This window comes from Garra rufa, chromosome 19 (assembly GCF_049309525.1).
Source record: "Garra rufa chromosome 19, GarRuf1.0, whole genome shotgun sequence".
Lineage (NCBI taxonomy): Eukaryota > Metazoa > Chordata > Actinopteri > Cypriniformes > Cyprinidae > Garra > Garra rufa.
The window spans coordinates 16,141,375-16,165,085 of NC_133379.1; the positions used below are offsets into that span (position 1 = coordinate 16,141,375).

Below are 23,711 nucleotides of genomic sequence, written 5' to 3' on the forward strand. Positions count from 1 at the left end.
GCATATTTGTTTTGCATGGAAATTAGTTTTGTGTTTTGCAAAAATCATGTCTGACTTGATTCAAAATTAACTTTACCGTCAGAAATGTAAAAAACGAAACAGTATCACTAAAGAATATTTATACAAAAAATAAATAAATAAATAAATAAATAAATAAAATAAATTCAAAAGAGTCAAGTCAAGCTTCCACTGCCATATTTAAAGAGGATTTCTCCAGTTGTTAAGAGATCCGAATGACTTTGATTTGATTTTCAAAGCAAGGGTTCTACTTGAAAGCTTCTAAAAGATTTGGTTTTCATTTTATCCTTGCAGTTTTTCGTGATGCTCGGGTTCCCTGAATACAAATAACCCTTGTGAGCCTGATATGTCAGAACTGACAAGCCCAGCACTCATTGATTCGAAGAATTATGATAATTGGCAACAGTAACTGACTACCCGGGCCTTCATCAATATTCTGTACATCAGCATCGTTCCTTGCAGAACGGCATTGGAAACCCCAGCTACAGTTTAAACGGCTATGACTTTAGGTCAGGGGATAACTAGGAGCGGACGTGATCTCTCAGAATGGCAACCAGAACACAAGATGCTTGTTTGTAGCTTTCTATGTATAGTCAATAGCAAAAAAAAAAAAAAAAAAACACAGTGGCACAAGGCTGTTACCCTTGAAATATGATGACTGTGGAATTCAGTTGGGTGTCAGCTGACATTGTGAAACTCACTTGACTGTAACAGTGAGAATATAGTGTAGAAGTGCTACTTCATTTATGGTTTTACCAACCTTATTTACTAGAAATAAACAACTAAACAAAGGTATAATAAAAACTTTAAGTGAATAAATATACACTATATTGCCAAAAGTATTGGGACACCCCGTTCTAATGAACATGTTTGGCTACTGTAGAAATTTTCATAGGTACAAATCCTAATGTTTAAGCATATAATGATATTCTACGGGATTGTGTTCTTCTAATTTGATAGCAACAGCTTTGAGAGGACCCTTTTGTATTCTTACATGAAAATGCCTCTGTGTATAAGGCAAGGTTCAAAAAGAAAATTATTGATTCAGTCAATGTGGAAAAACTTGACTAGTCCTAATCCCAGCTAAACACCTCTGGAGTGACTTTAAATGCAGTCTTTGAGCCAAAGACTCATCAAACACTAATAACTTGTAACTATGGGTACAGTCATTTTTGACACATGGAAATACAATTTATAAATACATGAATTGTTTCCATCTTTGTTGCCACAGTTTTGGAAGTGTCTTTTTCTGTTCTAAAGAAGGTTTGTCCCAATACTTTTGTCCATATAGTGTATATACAAGTTATTGGTGTTTGGTGATGAGTTTTTGGCTCATGGTCTGGATTTGAAGTCAGTTGAAAATAGGACTTTGCTTTCTGCAGACCAGTGTCATGATCGGGGCTGTGGGGTTTCCCTCAGCCTCCTGAGGTCGCTATTCACACTGCACTTCTGATAGCATTCACCTGTCCTTGTCGTTAACACTGATTCACTCACAGCTGTTCACCATTTGGACTTTTGTATAAGAACTCTCATTTCTCACTCCTGCTTCATGTCTGCATTGTCTCGTGTCCTGTTTGTTTGATGTCTTTGATAATCCCTGGCTTTTGAGTTCTTGATTTTGGTTTTTGAGTATTTCAGTTTGTGCCGTGTTGGCCTTTTGTTCTGTTTTTTGTGTTTATTATATTTATTCTTTCCCTCCCTGCATTTGGACCCAGACCCCTTGATTTACGTGACGAATCCCCTAGAATACCATAATATGCTTAAACATTAAGATTTGTACTCATGGAAATTACTAAATTAGTCAAACATGTTCATTAGAAGGGGGTGTCCCAATACTTTTGGAAATATAGTGTAGCATGAAATAACATATATTTGAAGTTTTGGCAGAATATGCGAACATATACACGTTTTTTTTAAAGTGTTGGGAGAATCCATGATCTGGAATATGTAAATCAAAAATTTGAGTATGTTTCAATAGGCATATTATTTAAAAAAGTAGCTTTAATAGCTGAACTACTATTACAATACTTGAAAATGTATTTAAGTATTTTAGTAACAATTGTTTGTAGCCGCAGTAGGTACTCCTCATGGTCAGTGCTGATTCTCCTTTAAAAAATAATTTTCATTCTAAGCCAATACTTAACCTTTTCCACGACTCTGGCCTTTTGTGTTGTTGTCCTGGTAATTGCCTCTATCCTTAGTGTCATTCCAGCAATGGACGCACATTCACAGGTCACCCTAACATGCTAGTTCCTGTTTTCCAAAGTCTAATTTGACTTCAAGCAGACAACTCCAGTGTGAGTGATATGGACCAGCTTTGGTTTTCCACCAGTTTATTTCTAGTGTTCTAAATACACAGTGTGATGAATGGAAAGAGTAAAACAGATGTCTATCGCACAAACAAAGCCCATGACCCATTTTTATATAAATTTGTCAAATTTGTCAAGCTAATAAAACATTGCAAGATGATTGTATAAATGTTAGTCTTTATAGAATGTGTCTAGGATTTCTTACATTTATTTGTTCTGCAGATTTGTTGTTGTTGCCTTGGCAGTAAACATTACTGATTTTTATGGTGCGTTTGTTTGACTTTTCTCATTTGGTTTGTATATTAGGGCGTGTGTACTCGTTTAGAAATTAGCTAGAAGTTTATCAAACTCTGTTTTATTATTCAACATATCCAAGAACTTTATGAGAAGACGTACACTGCTTTGCCTCTTTTCAAAACAAGGAACATTTGTCAAGATCCCTCCATTCTGAACCATGTTTATAGACTGTATTTACATATATTACCCTACAAGTGCTATACTTGGAAAATAAAATCTGAAAGGAACTGAAGAAGAGCAGTTTTTAAACTACAATTTACACAAACAGTCTAATTAGATTGCACATTAACAATTCTGTGGGCATTGATCTGGAAATCCTGAATCGCAGATCCCGGAAAAATAAATAAATATTGTCTATCTATTTAATTAGTTTTTACACAAAAGGTTGTATATTTTAATAGGTTGACACAACACAAAATTATCGCTGTAGAAGTGGGGCTGGTAGTATAATGGTTAGGTATCAAGGCTGCTTTTCTCTTTAGGCATTAAAAGTTCTTGAATAAAACTTTAAGTGAATCCATATAGTATAATATAGCTATTCAAGTATATGCAGGTTGTGTGAGAGTATAAGGAAAATCAGTTGTCATTCACAAAGCTTGATAGGAGTGGGTGGTCACTTGTGAGTTCTTTTGCTGGGATTCTGGTTTCCATAGTAACAGCGACTTCTCCGATTGGTGAATCGCCCTTCAGGATTATCTCATTACTTCTGAATAAATTAAGAAATTAAATCAGAACATCAAATGGCATATAAAAATTTGTAATCATAAGGTTTATTACCTTGGGAAGAAACATCAAGTTTCTCTCAAATCACACAGACTGAAGTGAGCAAACACATAGCAGGGAATGTTTTGGACACAATACCAAGTACCATGTAAATCCCATGGTAAATAAATATGATAATTGTGCTTTTTAATAAAGGGAATCAAAGGCAAGATATCATTGAATTGATACAGTAATATTTTCCTGCCTGTCATTCGTTTTAGTTCTCTGTTACCCCACGCTGTCCCTCGCTCGAGCAGTTTTGGCACAGGCAGAGCCTGAGAGACATGCCTCAGTGGCACCCAGTCTGAACATGAAAGCTTTTGGAGTTGCGAGAGTGTTTGTGCCGTGTATTAAGTGACAAGAGAAAGAGAATCTGCTGAATGAAATGAGAAACATACTGCCACTGTTTTTGTTTATCATTGCACAGCTATTTTCTATTAAGAAATGGGCTGAAAAAGATTATCTTAATCTACAGTATTAACAATATACAATGGCTAGTTTTGTTTCCATGGCTCATTTAAATTGGCCTTCTTCATGACTTTTTTTCCCTCTGTGATCAGCTTCTGGTTCTGAACTTTACAGTACATTTTCATAGTACTCAAAAGATCAAGGAAAATTTGATTCCTCATAATTTGACCTTTTTGAATTAATCATTTTTGTGTATTTTTGCAGGTTCTCTTTGGGGTCTACAGGCTGGATTGGAGTATTTACCCCACCATGTAAAGAAGAAAATAAAGAGCAACACACGAACACGCAGGGAGACGTATGAAGATGAGATCTTTAACATCGAGGTTCTCTTGGGAGTGGACTGCTCCGTGGTGATGTTTCACGGCAGAGAACACATCCAGAAGTACCTCCTGACCCTCATGAACATTGTAAGTTTCCCAAACACCATTAGAAAGAATTTAAGTTTGAGGTAGCTAATAGTTACAGTACTGAGATGACCTTCATGACTTATTAGGGGCTTTCGCCCCGGAGGAACCTTTTCATAGTTTCTAGAACTATTGGCAGAAATATACACTTTTTGGCGTATTCGCACCGCAGGAACTAGAACCGTATTTAGTTCTAGAAATACTGTTTGGGGGAACTAACTAGCTCTTACTTCAGAATAGAGTTTATTTCTATAGAAGGTACAAGTGATGTGTGTTTTTGCTGGCAAAACTCATACAAAACACCATTTACTCTGCACTTTTAATTTTTTTAAATAAAATATTTACTCTACAAACACTGAAAACAGCTATTACGCCATTTAGCTACCTGTTGTCTGCAGCATTGTGTTCTTTTTCAGCCTCGAAGACTGCAAGTTGTCATAAGTCAGATTTTTATGCTCTCTCAACTCTTCTGGCTATTTTTTGGTACTAAGTTCTTAGAACTACATGGTGCGAAAGACCCTATTATCATATGCAATGCACAAATCATCTGTTTGCTCCATACTCTTAAAAAATAGAGTTTCCCATTGTGCTGGGTTAGACCCTACTCTGAAGTCAGAGCAAATTTAGATCCCCTTAAAGACGTTCCTAGAACTGAATTCGCTCCCAGTTCCTGCGGTGCAATAATGCCAAAGAACGGGGACTTCTGCCATTAGTTCTCGGAACTATGAAAAGGTTCCTGCGGTGCGAAAGGCCCTAGGATTCCCCCAGGGAACCCAGAATGGTTCTTCTGTTGAATTGCTGCAAAAACTCTCTTTTTGCACTTTTATTGCAACTGTAACACTGCAAGTTGTCATAGGAGATTTAGTCAGATTTTCTTGCTCTTTCAACCCTGCTGGCTATTTCCTGGAGCTGAGTTCCTAGAACTACATGGTGCAAAAGCCCCTATTATATGCAATGCACAAATCATCTGTTTGCTCCATACTCTTAAAAATATAGTTTCTCGTTGTGCTGGGTTAGACCCTACTCTGAAGTAGGAGTAAATTTAGTTCCCCAAAAAGACATTCCTAGAACTAATTTCACTCCCAGTTCCTGCGTTGCAAACATGCCAAAGAACAGGAACTTCTGCCATTAGATCTAGGAACTATAAAAAGGTTCCTACCAAAGTGAAAGCCCCTAGGATTCCCCATACGGAACACAGAATGGTTCTTCTGTATCATAGCTACATTTTTGCACTTTTATTTTTGTAAAGTGTAGTGTGAAAAACATTTTATTAGCCTAAATAACCTTTAGTCAGAACCTTTTGTGCAATCCAATAGCTCCATGGTACTTAAAGGTTCTTAATTGAACTATACAAGGTGGTCTGGAACCACCCTGGTGCCTAGTTCCTATAGAGCAGGGTACAGACAGGTGTGTTTGATCAATCTCTGCTTGGAGCTAATCTCTGTAGAGACACTGGCCCTCCAGGACCGAGTTTGCCCATTCCTGCTGTAAGGGCTTTTGCACCTGAGGAACCTTTTATAGTTCCTAGAACTATTTTCAGAAGTTCCAGCTTTTTGGTGTGTTTGCAACGCAAGAACTAGGAATGTATTTAGTTCTACACTTTTAAAAAATAAAGGTTCTTTATTGGCATCAGTGGTTCTATAAAGAACCTTGAACATCCATGAAACAGTTCAAATGCAGAAAAGGTTCTTTATAGTTGAAAAAGGTTCTTTAGATTTTTTAAACCTTCTTCAAAATGGTTCTTTTAGGAACTGTTCACTGAAAGGTTCTTAAGGGAACCAAAAATGGTCTTTCTATGGAACTTCTTTGGGGGAACTAAATTAGTCCCTACTTCAGAGTAGGGTCTAAAACAGTTCTATAGGATTCTCCAAACACATACGAAACACCTGCTAACCAGCATTTTTAAAGCCATGTAAAAATATTTATTCCACGAGCATTGAAAACTGCGATAATTTTTAGCTACCTGTTGTCTGCAGTGTTGTGTTCTTTCTCAGCCTCGATGATATGTAACACTGCATGTTGTCACAGGAGATTTAGTAAGATTTTTATGCTCTTTCCATAGTGTAAACTGTGTTTACACACAACTAAAACAGCTCCGATCACAGTGTCCTCCATTCACCGGTTACTGACATTTGTAAATGCCTTGGAGTTCCTGCTGCCAGTGCGAATGCCACCACACTCTAAAAATGCTGGGTTAAAAACAACCCTGCTTGGGTCATTTGGCAACCAAGCGTTGGGTAAATACTGGGCAGAACACATGCTGGGTTATTTTGACCCAGCTGGTTGGGATAAATGTTTTTACCCAACATGCTGGGTTGTTTACTGAAGTCAATATTGTTTAAAAATGATTATACTGCTGGCCAAAAATTGGCTGAAAATAAAAAATCACACATATAATTATAGAGGCAACAGCAATAAAAAAAAGATGAACATTTATTATTAAGCACTGGCAAAAATATAAGACAAATTGAATTTAATCGAGTGAATACAGCATAGTTTTCAATATTACATACATGTAAACTCGTTTAACATGCATTTTAGAAATAAAAATTTAACGTTTGAAAAAGTAGCATTTTACTTAGTTTATTTAGCTGCTTTCACCGAAATAGTGCTAATTCTCATACCGTTATGTTGACAAAATCTGAACTGTGATGATCTTCTGTTTGCCGCGGGAACTACAAACCTCAGACCACTGCATCGCGTTTCCCTCTTAGTTGAAAGATGTCGTGACTAACTCCATAACGTGCCTATAAACAAACAGTACTTGGATTAGAGAACATATTTTACATCAAATTAAATTAAATTAAGTATTAAAACAAAATCAGTTTATGTTATTTAAGGCAAAAGGCATTTCCATCATGCTAAACGACCAGTGCTGACGCAGCTTACTGACATCTCGCATTGCATTCATAATTTACAGAACAGTAAAAACTTTATTAATTAAAATAAAATGTGTACAAACCTTAATTTTACTGAAGAATTGCACCAAATCGATGCACTAAAAACCACTCTCTCCTGTAGAGAATGCAAAAGCCTGCACACTGACTGTAACGTCTCGGTTACGTATTGTAACCCTCGTTCCCTGAAGGAGGGAACGGAGACGTCTCGTCGAGGCGGACGAATTGGGATATCGGCTGGATAGACCAATCTACTTTGTGTGTATACAAACGAGCCAATGAATATTGGCATGCATGATTGCAGCCAGCTGCGGCTGATCACAGCGTGAGCATATAATGCGCAGCAGGTGCATGCATCATCAAGGTTTCGCTGAGGAGCTGGGACAGGCCCGGCCGTACAGCGGTGGTACAGGAGCCGCGGCGACAGGACGAGACGTCTCCGTTCCCTCCTTCAGGGAACGAGGGTTACAATATGTAACCGAGACGTTCCCTATCATTCGGTTCCTTCGACGTCTCGTCGAGACCGACGAATTGGGATCCCTAACAAAGCGCCATTGCTGCTGCCCCTTCCAGTGTCCTGAGCGGGCCCCCCCTGGGTCCCGTTACTGGCTTTGGCCAGGGGCTCGCATCAAGATGAGCCAGTCACTGTATAACAAGCACCACCTACTTCAGTGAAGCTGGAGCACTGGGGATATGCGGAGCTCACGTCCTTCCCATAGGAGGTTCGTAGCAACACCCATATAACTCAATTCAGGTTTATATGGAAGATTGGAAGTGATTGAACCCTCATATACTGGTAGAAGTACTACCGGGGAAACACACAGCCTCTAGGGCGCAATGTGGAACTTGTAAGAGATGCAACTAAGTCCCTACGTAGAGCCTAGCCCTCTACCGGTTCTGAAGGATTCATCGAGTGAGGGCCTGACGCCTGACGTTCCGCTACGTTGGCTGTCAAGCTCGGCGGAGGAGCTCGACAGAGCTACTCTCAGGTTACTCTGGAGCAGTATAGCAAGCCGACCCGAGGCCTCTCTGTGCCTACCCGTTTGTTGGTGAGAACACAGGAGGAGACTGTGTCTACACGAAGGCTATAGAACCTCGTGAACGTGTTAGGGGTCGCCCAGCCCGCCGCTCTACAAATGTCATTTAGCGAGGCGCCACGAGCCAATGCCCAGGAGGATGCAACACTCCTAGTCGAGTGTGCTCTCAGCCTGAGGGGGCAGGGCACACCCTGAACCTGATAGGCCAGGGTAATGGCATCCACTATCCAGTGGGCCATCCTCTGCTTGGAGACGGCATTCCCCTTCTGCCTGCCTCCATGACACACAAAGAGCTGGTCTGAGGTCCTGAAGCTTTGTGTCCGGTCAACGTAGCATCTTAGTGCTCGGACGGGACAAAGCAAAGCCAGGGCTGGGTCTGCCTCCTCCGAGGGCAGCGCTTGCAGGCTCACCACTTGGTCCCTGAAGGGAGTCGTGGGAACCTTGGGCACATAACCAGGCCGGGGCCTCAGTGTTACCTGGGAATCCGCCGGGCCAAACTCTAGGCACGAATCGTCGACCGAAAATGCGTGCAGGTCTCCTACCCTCTTGATGGAAGCCAATGCAAGCAGGAGCAGAGTTTTAATTGAGAGAAACTTCAGCTCTACTGACTGCAAAGGCTCAAAGGGAGCCTGCTGCAGTGCTGTGAGCACTAGCGACAGGTCCCAAGAGGGCACGGAAGGGGGCCTAGTGGGATTCAACCTCCTGGCGCCCCTAAGAAACCTGGTGATCAGGTCGTGCTTCCCTACCGACCTTCCTTCTATGAGGTCGTGGTTAGCAGATATAGCAGCCACATAGACTTTCAGGGTTGAGGGGGACAGCCTACGCTCCAACCCTTGCTGCAAAAAGGAAAGCACGGCTCTGATCGGGCATCTTCGGGGGTCCTCTCCACGGGAGGAACACCAATCAACGAACAGGTTCCATTTTAGGGCGTAGGCATGTCTAGTAGACTGCGCTCGCGCCGAAGTGATAGTGTCAACTACCCCTGGGGGTAGGTCACTTAGAACCTCCGTGTCCCGTCCAGGGACCAGACATGTAATTTCCAGAGGTCTGGACGCAGGTGCCATAGGGTGCCCCGTCTCTGAGTCAGAAGATCCTTCCTCAGAGGAATTTGCCAGGGAGGGGCTGTCGCGAGGAGCATGAGCTCGGGGAACCAGGTCCGAGTGGGCCAATAGGGAGCTAACAGAAGGACCTGCTCCTCGTCCTCCCTGATCTTGCACAGTACCTGTGCGAGAAGGCTCACTGGGGGAAACGCATACTTGCGGAGGCCCCGCGGCCAGCTGCATGCCAGTGCGTCCGTGCCGAGTGTGCCCTCGGTCAGGGAGAAAAAGAGCTGGCAGTGGGCTGTCTCCGGGGAGGCGAACAGATCTACTTGAGCCTCACCGAAGCGTCTCCAAATCAGCTGAACCGACTGGGGGTGGAGTCTCCACTCTCCGTGAATGGCACGAAGCGACCTCAGATGCTTCTGACTCCACAAGAGGAGATGACGGGCGAGTTGCGACATGCGACGGGAGCGTAGACCGCCTTGTCGGTTGATGTACGCAACGGTCGCAATATTGTCCGTACGGACCAGCACGTGTTTGCCACGTAGGTGCCCCTTGAGGCGGAGCAGGGCGGGACGTACTGCAAGCAACTCGAGGCAGTTGATGTGCCAAGTCAGCTGGGGGCCCGTCCAAACCCCTGAAACTGCCTGTCCGTCGTACGTGGCTCCCCACCCGGTGGTGGAGGCATCTGTGTGTACCACAGCATGCCTGGAGACCTGTTCCATGGGTACTCCTGCCCGTAGAAATGAGAGGTCTGACCACGGGATGAAAGTCTGGCGGCAAGCCGGTGTTATTTGAACCCGGTGAGAGCCGCGAAGCCATGCTCTCCTCGGGACTCGGCCATGAAGCCAGTGTTGAAGCGGTCTCATATGGAGCAGCCCCAGCGGTGTAACCGCTGCTGCTGCTGCCATATGCCCCAGGAGCCTCTGAAATTGTTTCAGTGGGACCGCCGTCCTGCTCTTGAATGTATCCAGGCAGTTCAACACTGACTGAGCACGTTCCTGCGTGAGGCGTGCTGTCTGGCTGACCGAGTCCAGTTCCATACCGAGAAAAGAGATTCTCTGTGTTGGAGAGAGTTTGCTCTTTTCCCAGTTGACCCGAAGACCCAACTGGCTGAGGTGTGTGAGCACCAGGTCCCTGTGCTCGCATAGCTGATCCCGAGACTGTGCTAGAATGAGCCAGTCGTCGAGGTAGTTGAGAATGCGAATGCCCTGTTCTCTGAGGGGAACAAGGGCCGCCTCCGTGACCTTCGTGAAGACACGGGGGGGAGAGGGACAGCCCGAAGGGCAGGACCGTGTACTGATATGCCCTGCCTTCGAACGCGAACCGCAGAAAGGGTCTGTGGCGCGGAAGGATTGAGACATGAAAGTACGCGTCCTTCAGGTCGATCGCTGCAAACCAATCTTGGGGATGGACACATCTGAAAATGTGTTTCTGAGTGAGCATTTTGAACGGTAGCCTGTGAAGGGCTCGGTTCAAGACGCGCAGATCCAAGATCGGCCGAAGCCCGACGCTTTTCTTGGGTACTATGAAGTACGGGCTGTAAAAGCCCGTCCTCATGTCGGCTGGAGGGACCGGCTGTATCGCTTCCTTCGCCAGCAAGCATCTCTGCACGCAAGACTGCCGTGAGTTCTTCATGCACCTCCGGGAAGAAGGGCACCGGGGTGGGGCGCTGAGAACCAGCACGGGCCACCCCGAGATACCAGTCATCCAACCGGGAGGGATCGGGACGTGATGGAGGATTCCATTCAAGCCCTACCCTCTCGGCGGCCCGGGCAAGCATAGCCATCATCTCCGGGTTGGTATCGGGCACCACTGTGCCGTCATCCTCCCCAGAGAGGTCTGGCTCTCCCCCCGATGCTGCGACCGACATCTGTTCGTCGGGGGGAGCCCCAAAGGTAACGGGTGGTACCCCTAAAGGAGGTCCAACCCGCTCCCCTGAAAGCTCCGGTGGCGACGGAGCGTCGGTGGAAGGAGAAACCCCCGCCGATGGAATGGGCGGGGAATTCCTCACCGTCACCATCAGACCGGGCAGCCCCCTGCTTCCAGAGGTAACGCCCCCCCGGCGTTTGCCTGGAGGAACGTTCAATCTAGGCAGAGGGACTGGAACCCCGCCCCTTTGCAGGAAGCGGAGTCTGGTCCGCAACTCCGCGATGGTCATCCTCCCACAATGGGGACATGACTCATCCACGAACGCTGCCTCAGCGTGTTGAAGGCCCAGACACGTGAGGCAGTGTGCGTGGCCATCACCCGGCGCCAGGAAACGGCCGCATCCAGAAACGCACGGGGAGAAAGGCATGTTGCCTCGTCTTTAAAAAGACGCTCAACCCGTGGAGCTCCTTTAGAAATTCGCTCTTTTAGGAAATTGCTCTTATAGGAATTTGCTCTTTTAGTGCTGAGGCGCACAGGGGAGATGGCCGCAGCAACACAGAAGGTGGGTGGTGAAAACCAGCTGTGTGCTTCCACTCGACACGGAAGACCACGCCGCTGAAGCGCCGTGCCGCCAACACAAAAGAGAAAGGAGGTAGATGTGCTTCTGACTCGTCCCACTGTAGAAATGGTCCAGCTCCGAAGCGAAAGCTTGATGATGCACGCACCTGCTGCACATTATATGCTCACGCTGTGATCAGCCGCAGCTGGCTGCAATCATGCATGCCAATATTCATTGGCTCGTTTGTATACACATGAAGTAGATTGGTCTATCCAGGCGATATCCCAATTCGTCGGTCTCGACGAGACGTCGAAGGAACAGACTGATAGGGAACTCTCAGCAGCTTGGGTTGTTCCATTACAGACAGGCTCAGCCCAGTGGTTAGGTACAAAAAAATTACTCAGCATTAAAAATTACCCAGTTGTACCTTGCTTAGTTACAGAAAAACTGCCCAGCACCTGGATAAAATATTAAAAGTAACCAAATAAAATGACCCAACAAGCTGAACCCACCATTTGCGTTTCTATTTTAAATAACCTTTTGTGCAGTGGAAAGATTTAATGGATTTTAAAGGGTCTTCATGGAATCATCAATGTCAATTAAGAATCCTTGTTTTTAAGAGTGTATGGGGGGAAATGGTTCTTTTGGGAATGTTTCAACATTTTGGGGAACACAAAATGGTTCTTATATTAAATAGCTGTCAAGTCAAGTCAAGTCACCTTTATTTATAAAGCGCTTTTAACAATACAGATTGTGTCAAAGCAACTGCACAGTATTTAAACAGCACAATAGTGTGTAAGTAACACATTATTGTAAATAATCAATTTTCAGTTAAAGGCAGTTCATCAATGAATTCAGTGATATCATTGTCAGTTCAGTTCAAATAGTATACGATATCGCTGGAAAGTGTCCCCAACTAAGCAAGCCAGAGGCGACAGCGGCAAGGAACCAAAACTCCACAGGTGACAGAAATGGAGAAAAAAACCTTGGGAGAAACCAGGCTCAGTCGGGGGACCAGTTCTCCTCTGGCCAGACGAAACCAGCAGTTTGTACCAATGTCTGATTGTAGAGAACTCATCAGGTTCCTGTGGTGTAGCGCCGATGGCCGTCTAGGTTTGCCTAGGTCTTTAGTGATGATCTGTCTCTGGAGCTCATCTGGTTGACATCCATGGCTATTGAAGTCATCTCCAGGTGGTGATCCATGATCTAAGCTGGGTGCGGACTGGATCCGGGGGACTGCAGTGAACATCTGATCTGGATACAGGCTGGGTCTGGTGGCTAGGCTGACCTCGGAATAAGAATGAAACAGACTAATATTAGCATAGATGCCATTCTTTTTACGATGCAACGAGTGCATCAGATGTTATGGGAGGTGTTTTCGGTTCTGGCTGACCTAATTAATGCAGCCTAACAATCCTCTAACGGATTTGAATTATAGGAATGTGTTAATGTTTTTGTGTAAGCCAGGTTAAAGAGATGTGTCTTTAATCTAGATTTAAACTGACAGAGTGTGTCTGCCTCCCGAACAGTGTTAGGTAGATTGTTCCAGAGTTTAGGCGCTAGATAAGAAAATGATCTGCCACCGGCAGTTGATTTTGATATTCTAGGTATTATCAAATTGCCAGAATTTTCAGAACGCAGCGGACGTGAGGGACTATAATGCGATAGAAGCTCGCTCAAGTACTGAGGAGCTGTGAAACCACCTTTTGTAACCTTTATTTTTAAGAACGTTGAGAAAGTGTCCGTCTACTCTAAGTTACTTTGTATTTACAGTAGGAAGTTTGCCAAATGCATTTGCTAAATTGTGCGTCAGCTACATGATTCAGGAACTTGGTTCTACACCTTATGTAAACAAAGTTTATCTAAAATATCTCCTTCAGACAGCGCTAATGGTTATTTAAAATCATGATTTTATCAGAAAGACATTTACATGAATGACTTTAAACTCAAACGGAGAAATTGGCATTACTGTATACGCTAGGGCTTGATGTTTGGACGTTAATCCAAACCTCCATCCGTCTCCCTGACAACTGCTTTGAGTCAAGAAATTACATCCACATCCCTGACAAGGTTTCCTACCTAAAAGATTCATGTACTTGAGATCCTCGACAAGACCAGACTCGCAATGAACTTGCTGTCGAACCTGCACTAAACAACAACTAAACATTTTCAGCATTTCCCCTTTTTTTTCACTTTGATTCATTTTTGTCAGAAATTTTACAAAAAACAGACCCAAATACTTGGCCGATGATCTGTAGTCCATTTGTAAATGCTTAACACTTACTTTTAACGCATTGCTGTGGTGGTAACAAACCTCAGAATTACTTCCGTCTGCCTGTGACGTTAAACTAGATGAGTTTTATGTAGGTAGCTAACTATAAACACACAAACTTTATTAAATTAGCATGAACAAGAAAAATATTTACTCTAGTATCCGTTTCAGTGCCCCTGGTGGCAATGCTCAAAATTTTCATATTTGCGCTGCATTATGAACTGCGGTCTGACATTTTGAAACACAACAACACATTAATTGAATTTGTGTAGCTAGAACAATTGTAATTCTTGAACTTGTGTATACAAGTGAGTCGATAGTAATTTTCAAAGCTCTTGCAACTTACCCGTAATTCCCTCACAGTTCATTTTTGTTTGCACGGCAGTTCCGTTGCTAAGCACAAGACAAGCTCCGATGGAAGACCTTGCTGCATTATTAATTTAGTCCTAATGATTTTCTGGCACTTTGGCCTCTTACACGTCAATTAGCTACCTGCCAGCTACAAGCAGAGATCTAGACTAATAAAATACTGACAGGGTCCTGGAGAGGGCCAGAGACAGCCAGTGCTAATGAGAGACTCGCTGCTAAGGTGATTAGTATGGTGTGTGTGGGAGAGAGAAGAGAATAAAAACGAGATAGTATGTGTCGATAATAGTAATTTATGTGCCAGGTTACAGAGCTGTCATTACTGAGTGCCTGAGTAAAAACATTGTTTCAGGTGGGAACAGAGTTACCTGGCAATGTTTCTCAGAGACTAATATTTCAACCAATTTCGTGCTTAGCAGCAAAAATAATGAACTGTTACTTTAACAACAGGGTTTTCTTATTTAGGCATTGAATGAAATATCAAAAGGATTTTAAAAACAGATTTTTTTTCATATTGTCGAAAAAAAAGTATTCATACCCCTTCATTTTTTTCACATTTTGTTATGTTGCTGTCTTATGTTTAACTGTTTTAAATTACTTTTTTCCCACATCAATATACACTCCATGCACCATATTGGCAAAGCAAAAAGGTTTTTAACGTCTTTGCACTTTTTTTTTTTAACTTAAATGATTCCATTTCATAAGTATTCATGCCCTTCATCAGGGACAGTTGAAATCTAGCTCAGGAGCATTCACATTGCTTGTAATCTGTGGCAAAAAATTTAACTATTTTCCTACTTTCACAAGGCACTGTATTTATGAATACATATACTAATGATTGGATTTATAATTAGTATTCCTGAGGTAAATCTGACATTAAATGCAAACACACCTACACACTTATCTAAAGTTCAGTTTTATTGACAAAACAAGTGGTATTATGAGAAATATGCATCTAATTGTATCTTTATGCATTCTAGGGAGGGTTTGAGTGTTTTAGTGGAAACTATAGCTAGAATTTCTCTTATTTGCTAAGCGTCTGCTCTCCATAATCAGACTCAGATTTTTAAACAGCCTCTAGTCGAGCTGTCATCCATCTGTCACTGTCTTTTTGTGTGTATGTGTGTGTATGGTATAATGCTTCTTTTCTTTCTCAACACCCTGGTCATTCAACCGAAGCCTCAACATCTCATTACATATTTCTTCCCAGGTTGCCCCAGGGTATTGTGTAAATGAGTAGAGAGAAGTCAGGTGTAAGCATAGTAAAATAATTTCTCTTCTTTAGGACCAAGTAATGCTGGAATTGAACTGTACAGTTTGCTTTCAATAGTGATATAAAATATGTGTGTCCGTTTATGAAGGAATGCAGATATGCATGTTACTTATTTATTTATTCATAGATAAATTAAGAAGAAGGCCTCTGCCTTCCCCAGCTCCACCTGTTTAGATTTTCTTGTGAATTTGCAGGTGAACTACCTGCAAATATTTACCTATACAAATATTTGTTTATTTAATTATTAATTTTTTAATCTGAATATATAATAGACATAACCCTTCCACAAATATATACCTGAACACATCTTTAGGCAGTAGTAAATTTTAACTTCAGGGTTCAGAGTTGACCTTTAAATCCTTTTCAAGGTGGCTGTAAAGGTAAGTGCTGTGTGTTTTTCAGCTTACAGGCAGTAAACTCTGCTTTTCCTGACCTCACACTTTTTCGTTGTCGTGTTATTGCCCAGACGAATTACAGATCCATTCGTCACGTCCAGGCTCTCTGTATTAAGGCTATGTTTGTGTTACCTTTCTGCTTGTTTATCCTTTGTTTTTCTTATGAATTGTTCCACAGGTGAATGAGATTTATCAGGACAGCTCCCTGGGTGCCCATATTAATGTTGTCCTGGTTAGAATTATGATGCTTTGCTCCTCCAAGGTAAGACGGCATCAGTCAGTTTACTTCTGAAACTTTGTTGGATGATTGAAGTTGTATCAACAGCACTTGAAAGTATGAAAATATTTTAACTATGAAAAATATCTAGTTTACTCGACTCCAGTAGCTGTCCTATTGAGATTGAAGTATTTTTTGTTATCACAATCCAACAGAGATGAAAGTATGTTTTGTTATCGCAATCCAAGGAAAAGTGTCTCCACTTTAGCCAAGGCAGTTTAAAGTTGTGTTTTTTGGATTTACTACGGTTTAAAAAAAAATAAATAAATAGAAATTTAGAGAGTTTAATTACTGCAGGTACAAATTGGTACCAGGTTTAAGTTTCTTTGTTCTTTGGACCACTTTTCATTTAACTACTGATTAAAAAATAAATAACTAAAATAAAAAGGTTTAAACTCTGAAACCTCAAGTAGAATTCTAAAATCAAACTGTAGAAAGTTACAAAAGTTTTGTCTTAAAAACACATGGGCAAAATGATACTATACTTCAAAAACTGGTTATAAATGTAAAAATGTATTTTAACTTAATAGATTTGACTTAAGCATTCAAATACTCTGTATAAGTAAAATGAAAGGTTTTGATCATTTCTTTGTCTGTCTTGGATTCAAAGATGGTTTCAAATTTCTTAAACTAATTTGTTTCATTTAACAGTGTCCGGTATTAACCTATGATTTGTGTTGGTATTGTCAGTCCATGGGTTTGATTGAGCTGGGAAACGCTTCTCAGAGTTTGGAGAATGTCTGCCGCTGGGCCTTCTTGCAGCAAAAAGAGGACAAGAATGATGCAGAATATCACGATCATGCCATTTTCCTCACCAGACAAGAGTTTGGGCCCACTGGCATGCAAGGTAATACTTTTGAAATTCCATTAACTTACATGAACATGATGCATGTATGTATCAACATAAAATGATGCATGTACAGTTCATCGAAAATCTCAAATATGCAGATCAATTCAAATTCATGGAACTGGGAGAGTGAATTGTAATCTTACCACATTTTTTTCAGCAACAAAATTCCAATTTGATACAGCATGAGCAACAGACCATTGACAATATTTATCTTCCTTCTCTTTGCAGGTTATGCTCCTGTGACAGGAATGTGTCACCCTGTGAGAAGTTGCACTCTGAACCATGAGGATGGCTTCTCGTCTGCTTTTGTTGTGGCCCATGAGACAGGACATGTGTGAGAAAAACTTGATCAAAACTTCAACCATAATATCCCAGCACATCTCCAGTGTTGGAAAAGCTACTGAAATATGATGGGGTCAAGTCCTAAGTTAATCATAATTTAATCATAATCATCAGTTTGGTTACACTTTAGAATAGGGAACACTTACTCACTATTAACTACGACTTTTTTCCTCAATAAATTCCTAACTTGCTGCTTATTAATAGTTAGTAAGGTAGTTTTTACGTTTAGGAATTGGGTAGGATTAGGGATGTAGAATAAGGTCATGTAGAATAAGCCATTAATATGTGCTAATATTCTAGTAATATGCATGCTAATAAGCAACTAGTTAAGAGAACATAAAATAAAGTGTTACCATAAGTTCAACCCAAATCAAGCCACTAAGTATTTATAGTTCAAGCCACTAATAAAAAGTTAACTGTATTAAAGCTATTGGGTGGATGGTATTGAAGGCCATTTATTTAATTAATTAATTTAAAAAGTTAGCATCTCGCGGTTCTGGCTTTTTTGTATTCAGAATTTTGAGATATAAATTTTGAGTTGTAAAGTCAGAATTGCAAGATAAAGTTGCAAATGTGTGTAATAATTTCAGGACTGCAAGATATAAGTTCGCAATTCTGAGTCCAATTTCCAATTTTTTTAAATTAATTAAATAATTCCTAATTGTGAATTTATGTCTCACAATTATTAGACGAGAAGTCAGAATTGTGAGATATAAACTTGCATAAGCAAAAAAAGTCAGAACTGTGGAAAAAAAGTTAAACTCTCAATTGGCTGTCAGTTGATTTATTGCAATCCTTTTTATTTAGAAACTTTATTTCTCACAGTCAAGTTTATATTCCACAATTCTGACTTTGCAATTTGCAGAAAAAAGTAAGAATTGGGACTTTATATAATGCAGTTCTGAGAAAAGAAAGTCAGAATTGCGAGCTTTCCGTAGGATGGTAATATCTTTGATTATCATTGTTTTTTTTTTTTTTTTTTTTTGTTTGTTTTTTTTTATTAGAGAACTATTTCTCTGCCACAAAACAATCAATACAACTAGAAACTGGCATCATTTATATTTCTAAATATTAAATATTTAAATTGTACATATTACATATGTATTACATATATATTACATATGTACATTCTCTCACCCACTCCCAGATTCAGTAATTTAATATAGAAGAAGATTGTACAGATTGAATGAGTAAATGTGTGCATGTTTTTTATTATATTCAGGCTGGGGATGGAGCATGATGGCCAGGCAAATGAGTGTGGGGATGAGGTTCCCATAGGGAGTATAATGGCTCCTCTGGTTCAAGCAGCCTTCCACCGCTTTCACTGGTCCCGATGCAGTCAACAGGAGCTTAGGAGATACCTTAAGTGAGTAACTTGGTTTTAGTAGCTTTCTGCTTTGTAGTATATGAATATATTCTGTTCTTCTTTCCGTTCCATTCTTGATTTTCAAAATCTAAAATAGTACTATTACTCATGCAGTACGTATGACTGTCTACGTGACGACCCCTTTGATCATGAGTGGCCAACTCTGCCACAGCTGCCAGGTCTGCATTACTCTATGAACGACCAGTGCCGCTTTGATTTCGGCATGGGCTACATGATGTGCACTGCGGTGAGTGAAAGAGACACAATCAACCACATAAACTTAGGTTTATAGTTAGTAAATCTGGCAATGCAGTATGCTGAGTCCACCATAAGGCATGTACTGTAATCTGGGCTGGTCACATGGTCTGTGTGTATGAATACGAGCATGACTATTTCTTTTAGTACAGCACCTACGATCCTTGCAAGCAGCTGTGGTGCAGCCACCCCGAGAACCCTTTCTTCTGCAAGACCAAGAAGGGCCCTCCTATCGACGGGACCAAGTGTGCAACAGGAAAGGTTAGACCTTATCAGAACCTGAGCATTTACCCAGAACCAAATTAGCAGATACTGTTTTTACTTTCTTATCTCCCTCTCTCTTTTTATTTCTCTAGCACTGTTTTAAGGGTCACTGTATCAAGCTGACGCCAGACATTCTCAGGCAAGATGGTCACTGGGGTCAATGGACCAGGTTTGGTTCCTGTTCTCGTACCTGTGGTGGTGGAGTACGGTTCCGTACTCGAGAGTGTAACAACCCAATGTAAGTGTCTTCAAATCGGTCGGTGAAAACTATTCTAATTCACATTTCTCCTTTGTTGACTTGAACAAATCTGTTCTATGTTGTAGTCCGGCCAACGGGGGGCGCACTTGTTATGGAAACAACTATGAGTTCCAGCTTTGTAACGTGGAGGAGTGTGCAAAGTCCCTGGCTGACTTTAGAGAGGAGCAGTGCAAGATGTGGAACCCCCACTTTGAGCATGAAGGCACCAAACACCATTGGCTGCCCTATGAGCACTCTGAACGTAAGAGATGACCTGATTAATTTAGTATTATTCATTTCCACATCATTTTCCATTTTTGTTCATCTCATTTTATGCCGGTGAAAAAGACATTGGCACAGTCACATTGCATTATACTCTTGAGTTTAATTCTTCCTGATGTCTGCCATGTGTCTTTGGGTCGTGTTCATCTTTCTTTCAACGGAATGTGCTTTTTAAATATTACTCACAAGGCTAGTTTTTCTGTAAATGTTTTCAAAGCATAAGAGCTAAGAAATATTTTCCTCACCCCATGTTTATTTGTATTTTATGTGTCATAAAGATTCACATTTTTCTTTCTTTCCTTTATTTTGCATTTTAGTAGCTTCACGCTTCTGCATTTTAAGAGATTGGTAATACTTACAATAAGGTTTCATTTAACAGTTGTTAATTACATTAGTTAATATTAACAATGAACAATACTTCTACTGTATTTTAAATCTTAGTTAATCAAAAACCAATGTCACATAAAACATACCACATGTACATTCATCTGTTCCGGGGAAAATAGCGAAACACTCACGCTACTCAGTAGACATTTCACACCGAATATGTCACAAAACGCACATGGGGGTATGTATTTCGTGTCTTGCGAAAAAGTTTCCATAGGTATGTTTTTGTCATGAAATCAGGTTGGTATATTACCATGCTAAACTCTTTGAGAATTGTCATGACAGAAAAAAAGGTAATTTTTATCTCATAATCCTGATTCTTCTTTTTAGAACTGTCTTTTTGACCATTTTGACCTTTTTTCTCTGAATTGTGAAATGAAAACTGGCAATTCTATCGGAATAAAAGTTCAAAATTGTGAGATATAAACTCAGAATTCCGAAAAGAGTTACCCTTTTTATTTTTTTTTATCCTGTGGCAGAAAAAAAGTTTTCATAGTTTTATGTCGAGACGTCAAAACCTAATTGACAACAAAGATGGAACTTAAAAAGATGGAACTTAAATCCATGGAAAGGATGAAACCAAAACTGTCTGGAAAAAAAAGTGTCTGTATCTCTCCTTCAGGATTATGGTATAATGTTTTATGTCTTTATTTGTTAACTTCAACATTAAGACTTTAAAAAGAATAATTGGGTTCTACTTAACTGGAGAGTTAAGTAACAACTTAGCTGCTTGGAAACATTCCCCAAAGGTTTGGCCCAGTCATTGAGAAGGGTATCAGCCAAGAGGTGGACAGCAGCGGTTGGAAGAAAGGCTTATGGAAATGTGATTAAGCAGCAATGGCATCTCCAGTTATCCGCTGGAGCCGAATTACTGCTACAGTAGAGGGAATGTAGGTAGCCAGCTAATAACCACTCCAGCTTCCCCCTTTACTGCTGAGAGGAGTAAACAGTCTTATTTTTAGTGAACATACAGTATGAACAATGTTATTTCAATGTAAATCATTCAAATCTTTATGATTTATGATTATTTATGTAGCAGACATGTTCTTTTAAGACATACGACTGTAAAATAATCATCTTTACACTGCAAATCTAATATCAGCATTCTTAATAAATCTAGTCTAAATTTTTAGTAAGAAATCTGAATTTTCTATTTTTTTTTTATTTTTAATACATTCGTTTTTATAGTTATTTGTATGTACAGTGTGTTTGTGCACATACATTTTTTTTATATGTTAGCCTGATCTCCTTACTATTTACAAGCATTCATTCTTGTATATTTTTGTGTGTTTGGATTTTTCGAAAAATCCTTCAGGTCCCACAAATTCTGTGGTTTTTCAGCGTTTATTTATTTTTTTTTTATTTTTTTTTATTTTTTTTTTGTGTGTGTGTGTGTGTGTGTGTGTATTTGAACCCTTTTCAACAATGACTGTATGATTTTGAGGTCCATCTTTTCACATTGAGGACAACTGAGGGACTCATATGCAACTGTTACAGAAAGTTCAAATGCTTGCTGATGCATCAGAAGCAAACACAATGCATTTAGAGCTAGGGGTGAAAACTTTTTGAATTTGAATATCAGGGTAAATTTAACTTATTTTGTCTTCTTGGAAAAATGTAATTATCTTCTGTAGCTTCTGAAGGGCAGTACTAAATGACAAAATATGTGATATTTAGGCAAAATAAGAAAAATGTACACATCTTTATTTTGTCCAAAAGTTTACACCCCTGGCTCTTAATGCATCGTTTTGCATCAGTGAGTGTTTGAACCTTCTGTAATAGTTGCAATTGAGTCCCTCAGTTGTCCTCAGTCCCCCAAATTATGCAGTCATTGTTGGAAAGGGTTCAAATACACAAAAATGCTGAAAAATCAAAGCATTTGTGGGACCTGAAGGATTTTTCAGAAAAACAGCAGGCAGTTTAACTGTTCAGGACAAACATTTAATTAACATTTTGTATATTCTGCAAGGTGTATGTAAACTTTTGACCTCAACTGTACCTAAAATGCTTATAGTTTACATGCTGACAATACATTAATAATTTCAGTGTCTGTGTAAACATGCAAAAACGTATATGTGCTAAAACCACACCTTATGTGCAAATAGATGCAATTATAAATTGTGTGAATTTGTCTGTGTCTGTTTTTTGGACAGCTGATGACAGATGTCAATTATACTGCCAGTCAAAAGAAACCGGCGACGTGGTGTCCATGAAGAGAATGGTCCATGATGGCACACGTTGTTCCTACAAAGACCCTTACAGCGTGTGTGTGCGTGGAGAGTGTGAGGTAAAGGTTATTCAAACACACCCACACAAACCATCCATCACTGAAGTTCATCCTCCAAAATGCCATAGAATGAATAATATCAGGCCTAATAAGTCTTCTGAGGCCTTTTCACTTCTCACTGCCAGGTAAATTGTTCATTCGCTAGAACAGGACTGGTTTGTGTTTAGCTAGTTCTGTTATTGGTGGAATACATGAATGTGAAGCCCCTTGAGTGAGGCAGATTGATGAAGTACTTGATTAGATCCCAATGTTTTGCTACTGGAATTAAAAAGTGCATTCCAAGATGTATTGCTTTATAATCTGAGAGGGATATGAATGTCTGGAAAAAGCTGTGTTTGAGTGTGCACCAGCATTGGCACTCACTAAGATCTGTGTAAGATCTGAGAGGGATCTGTGATTGTTTCCATGCAGTTGTGTGCTCAAGAGTGTTTATTGATTTTATTGGCAAATAGAAGTACTGGTTAGAATTAAGATTAAGTTTAGAGTAAATTCACTATTCATGCGTAATATTTCATGCAAAATTGCTGGTCAATAGCACTGTTGTCTTAGCACTCAAGATTACACTTAAAAGCAAAAGCTTGCAATTACAGATTCAATTGGTTGTTTTCACTGCAGAAATATAGTCAGAATTCGTGTCTTGTCTACCAGGAAAAATGCAAACATACTGCATGTCAGAGAATATCTGTGTTTAATATATAGTTTTTAACATCCATTAATAATATATATTTTTGCCAAATTGGCAATGGACTAAGGAAAATATATTTGCTCTAAAGACAAGTGTTAACTATCTTTTGCTTTTTTTGTAATTTTGTAAATATTTTTATAATTCAAAATATTTTCATAAATATTTTCAATTTGTACAGAGTTTTTTTACATTGTACATTTTATTTTGAGATATTTTATTGGAAAAACTAAAAAAAATAATTTTGTCTCATTTTTTTAAAATAGCTTATTCAGGGTTTCCGCGGGGTCTTAAAAAGTCTTAAAAAGTCTAAAATTTAAAAATCAAAATTTTAGGCCTTAAAAAGTCTTAAATTCGCTGTTCTAGGTCTTCAATAATTTTACACAGGTCTTATTTTTCCGATGTCCATGTAACGCTACGTCTAATGCTCATTTAAATTCTCTTTTTGTTGTTTCCGTGGTGTTGTAGTTCTTTATTTCACAATTCCAAATATAATTTGCTGTATTTAAACT

At 40.3% G+C, this 23,711-nt stretch overlaps 1 protein-coding gene across 1 annotated transcript in view; it reads left to right on the plus strand.

Moving 5' to 3' along the window:
• Nucleotides 1-23,711, plus strand: part of adamts2a (ADAM metallopeptidase with thrombospondin type 1 motif, 2a) — a 93,757-nt gene that overhangs the window by 51,534 nt on the left and 18,512 nt on the right. Inside the window, exons 4-13 of the mRNA XM_073824144.1 lie at nucleotides 4,059-4,261; nucleotides 16,148-16,231; nucleotides 16,937-17,093; nucleotides 17,325-17,430; nucleotides 18,661-18,804; nucleotides 18,919-19,051; nucleotides 19,207-19,320; nucleotides 19,416-19,561; nucleotides 19,648-19,823; nucleotides 22,384-22,517. Of these exons, the coding sequence (XP_073680245.1) occupies nucleotides 4,059-4,261; nucleotides 16,148-16,231; nucleotides 16,937-17,093; nucleotides 17,325-17,430; nucleotides 18,661-18,804; nucleotides 18,919-19,051; nucleotides 19,207-19,320; nucleotides 19,416-19,561; nucleotides 19,648-19,823; nucleotides 22,384-22,517 (1,397 nt within the window). The remainder of the gene's footprint in view (nucleotides 1-4,058; nucleotides 4,262-16,147; nucleotides 16,232-16,936; nucleotides 17,094-17,324; nucleotides 17,431-18,660; nucleotides 18,805-18,918; nucleotides 19,052-19,206; nucleotides 19,321-19,415; nucleotides 19,562-19,647; nucleotides 19,824-22,383; nucleotides 22,518-23,711) is intronic.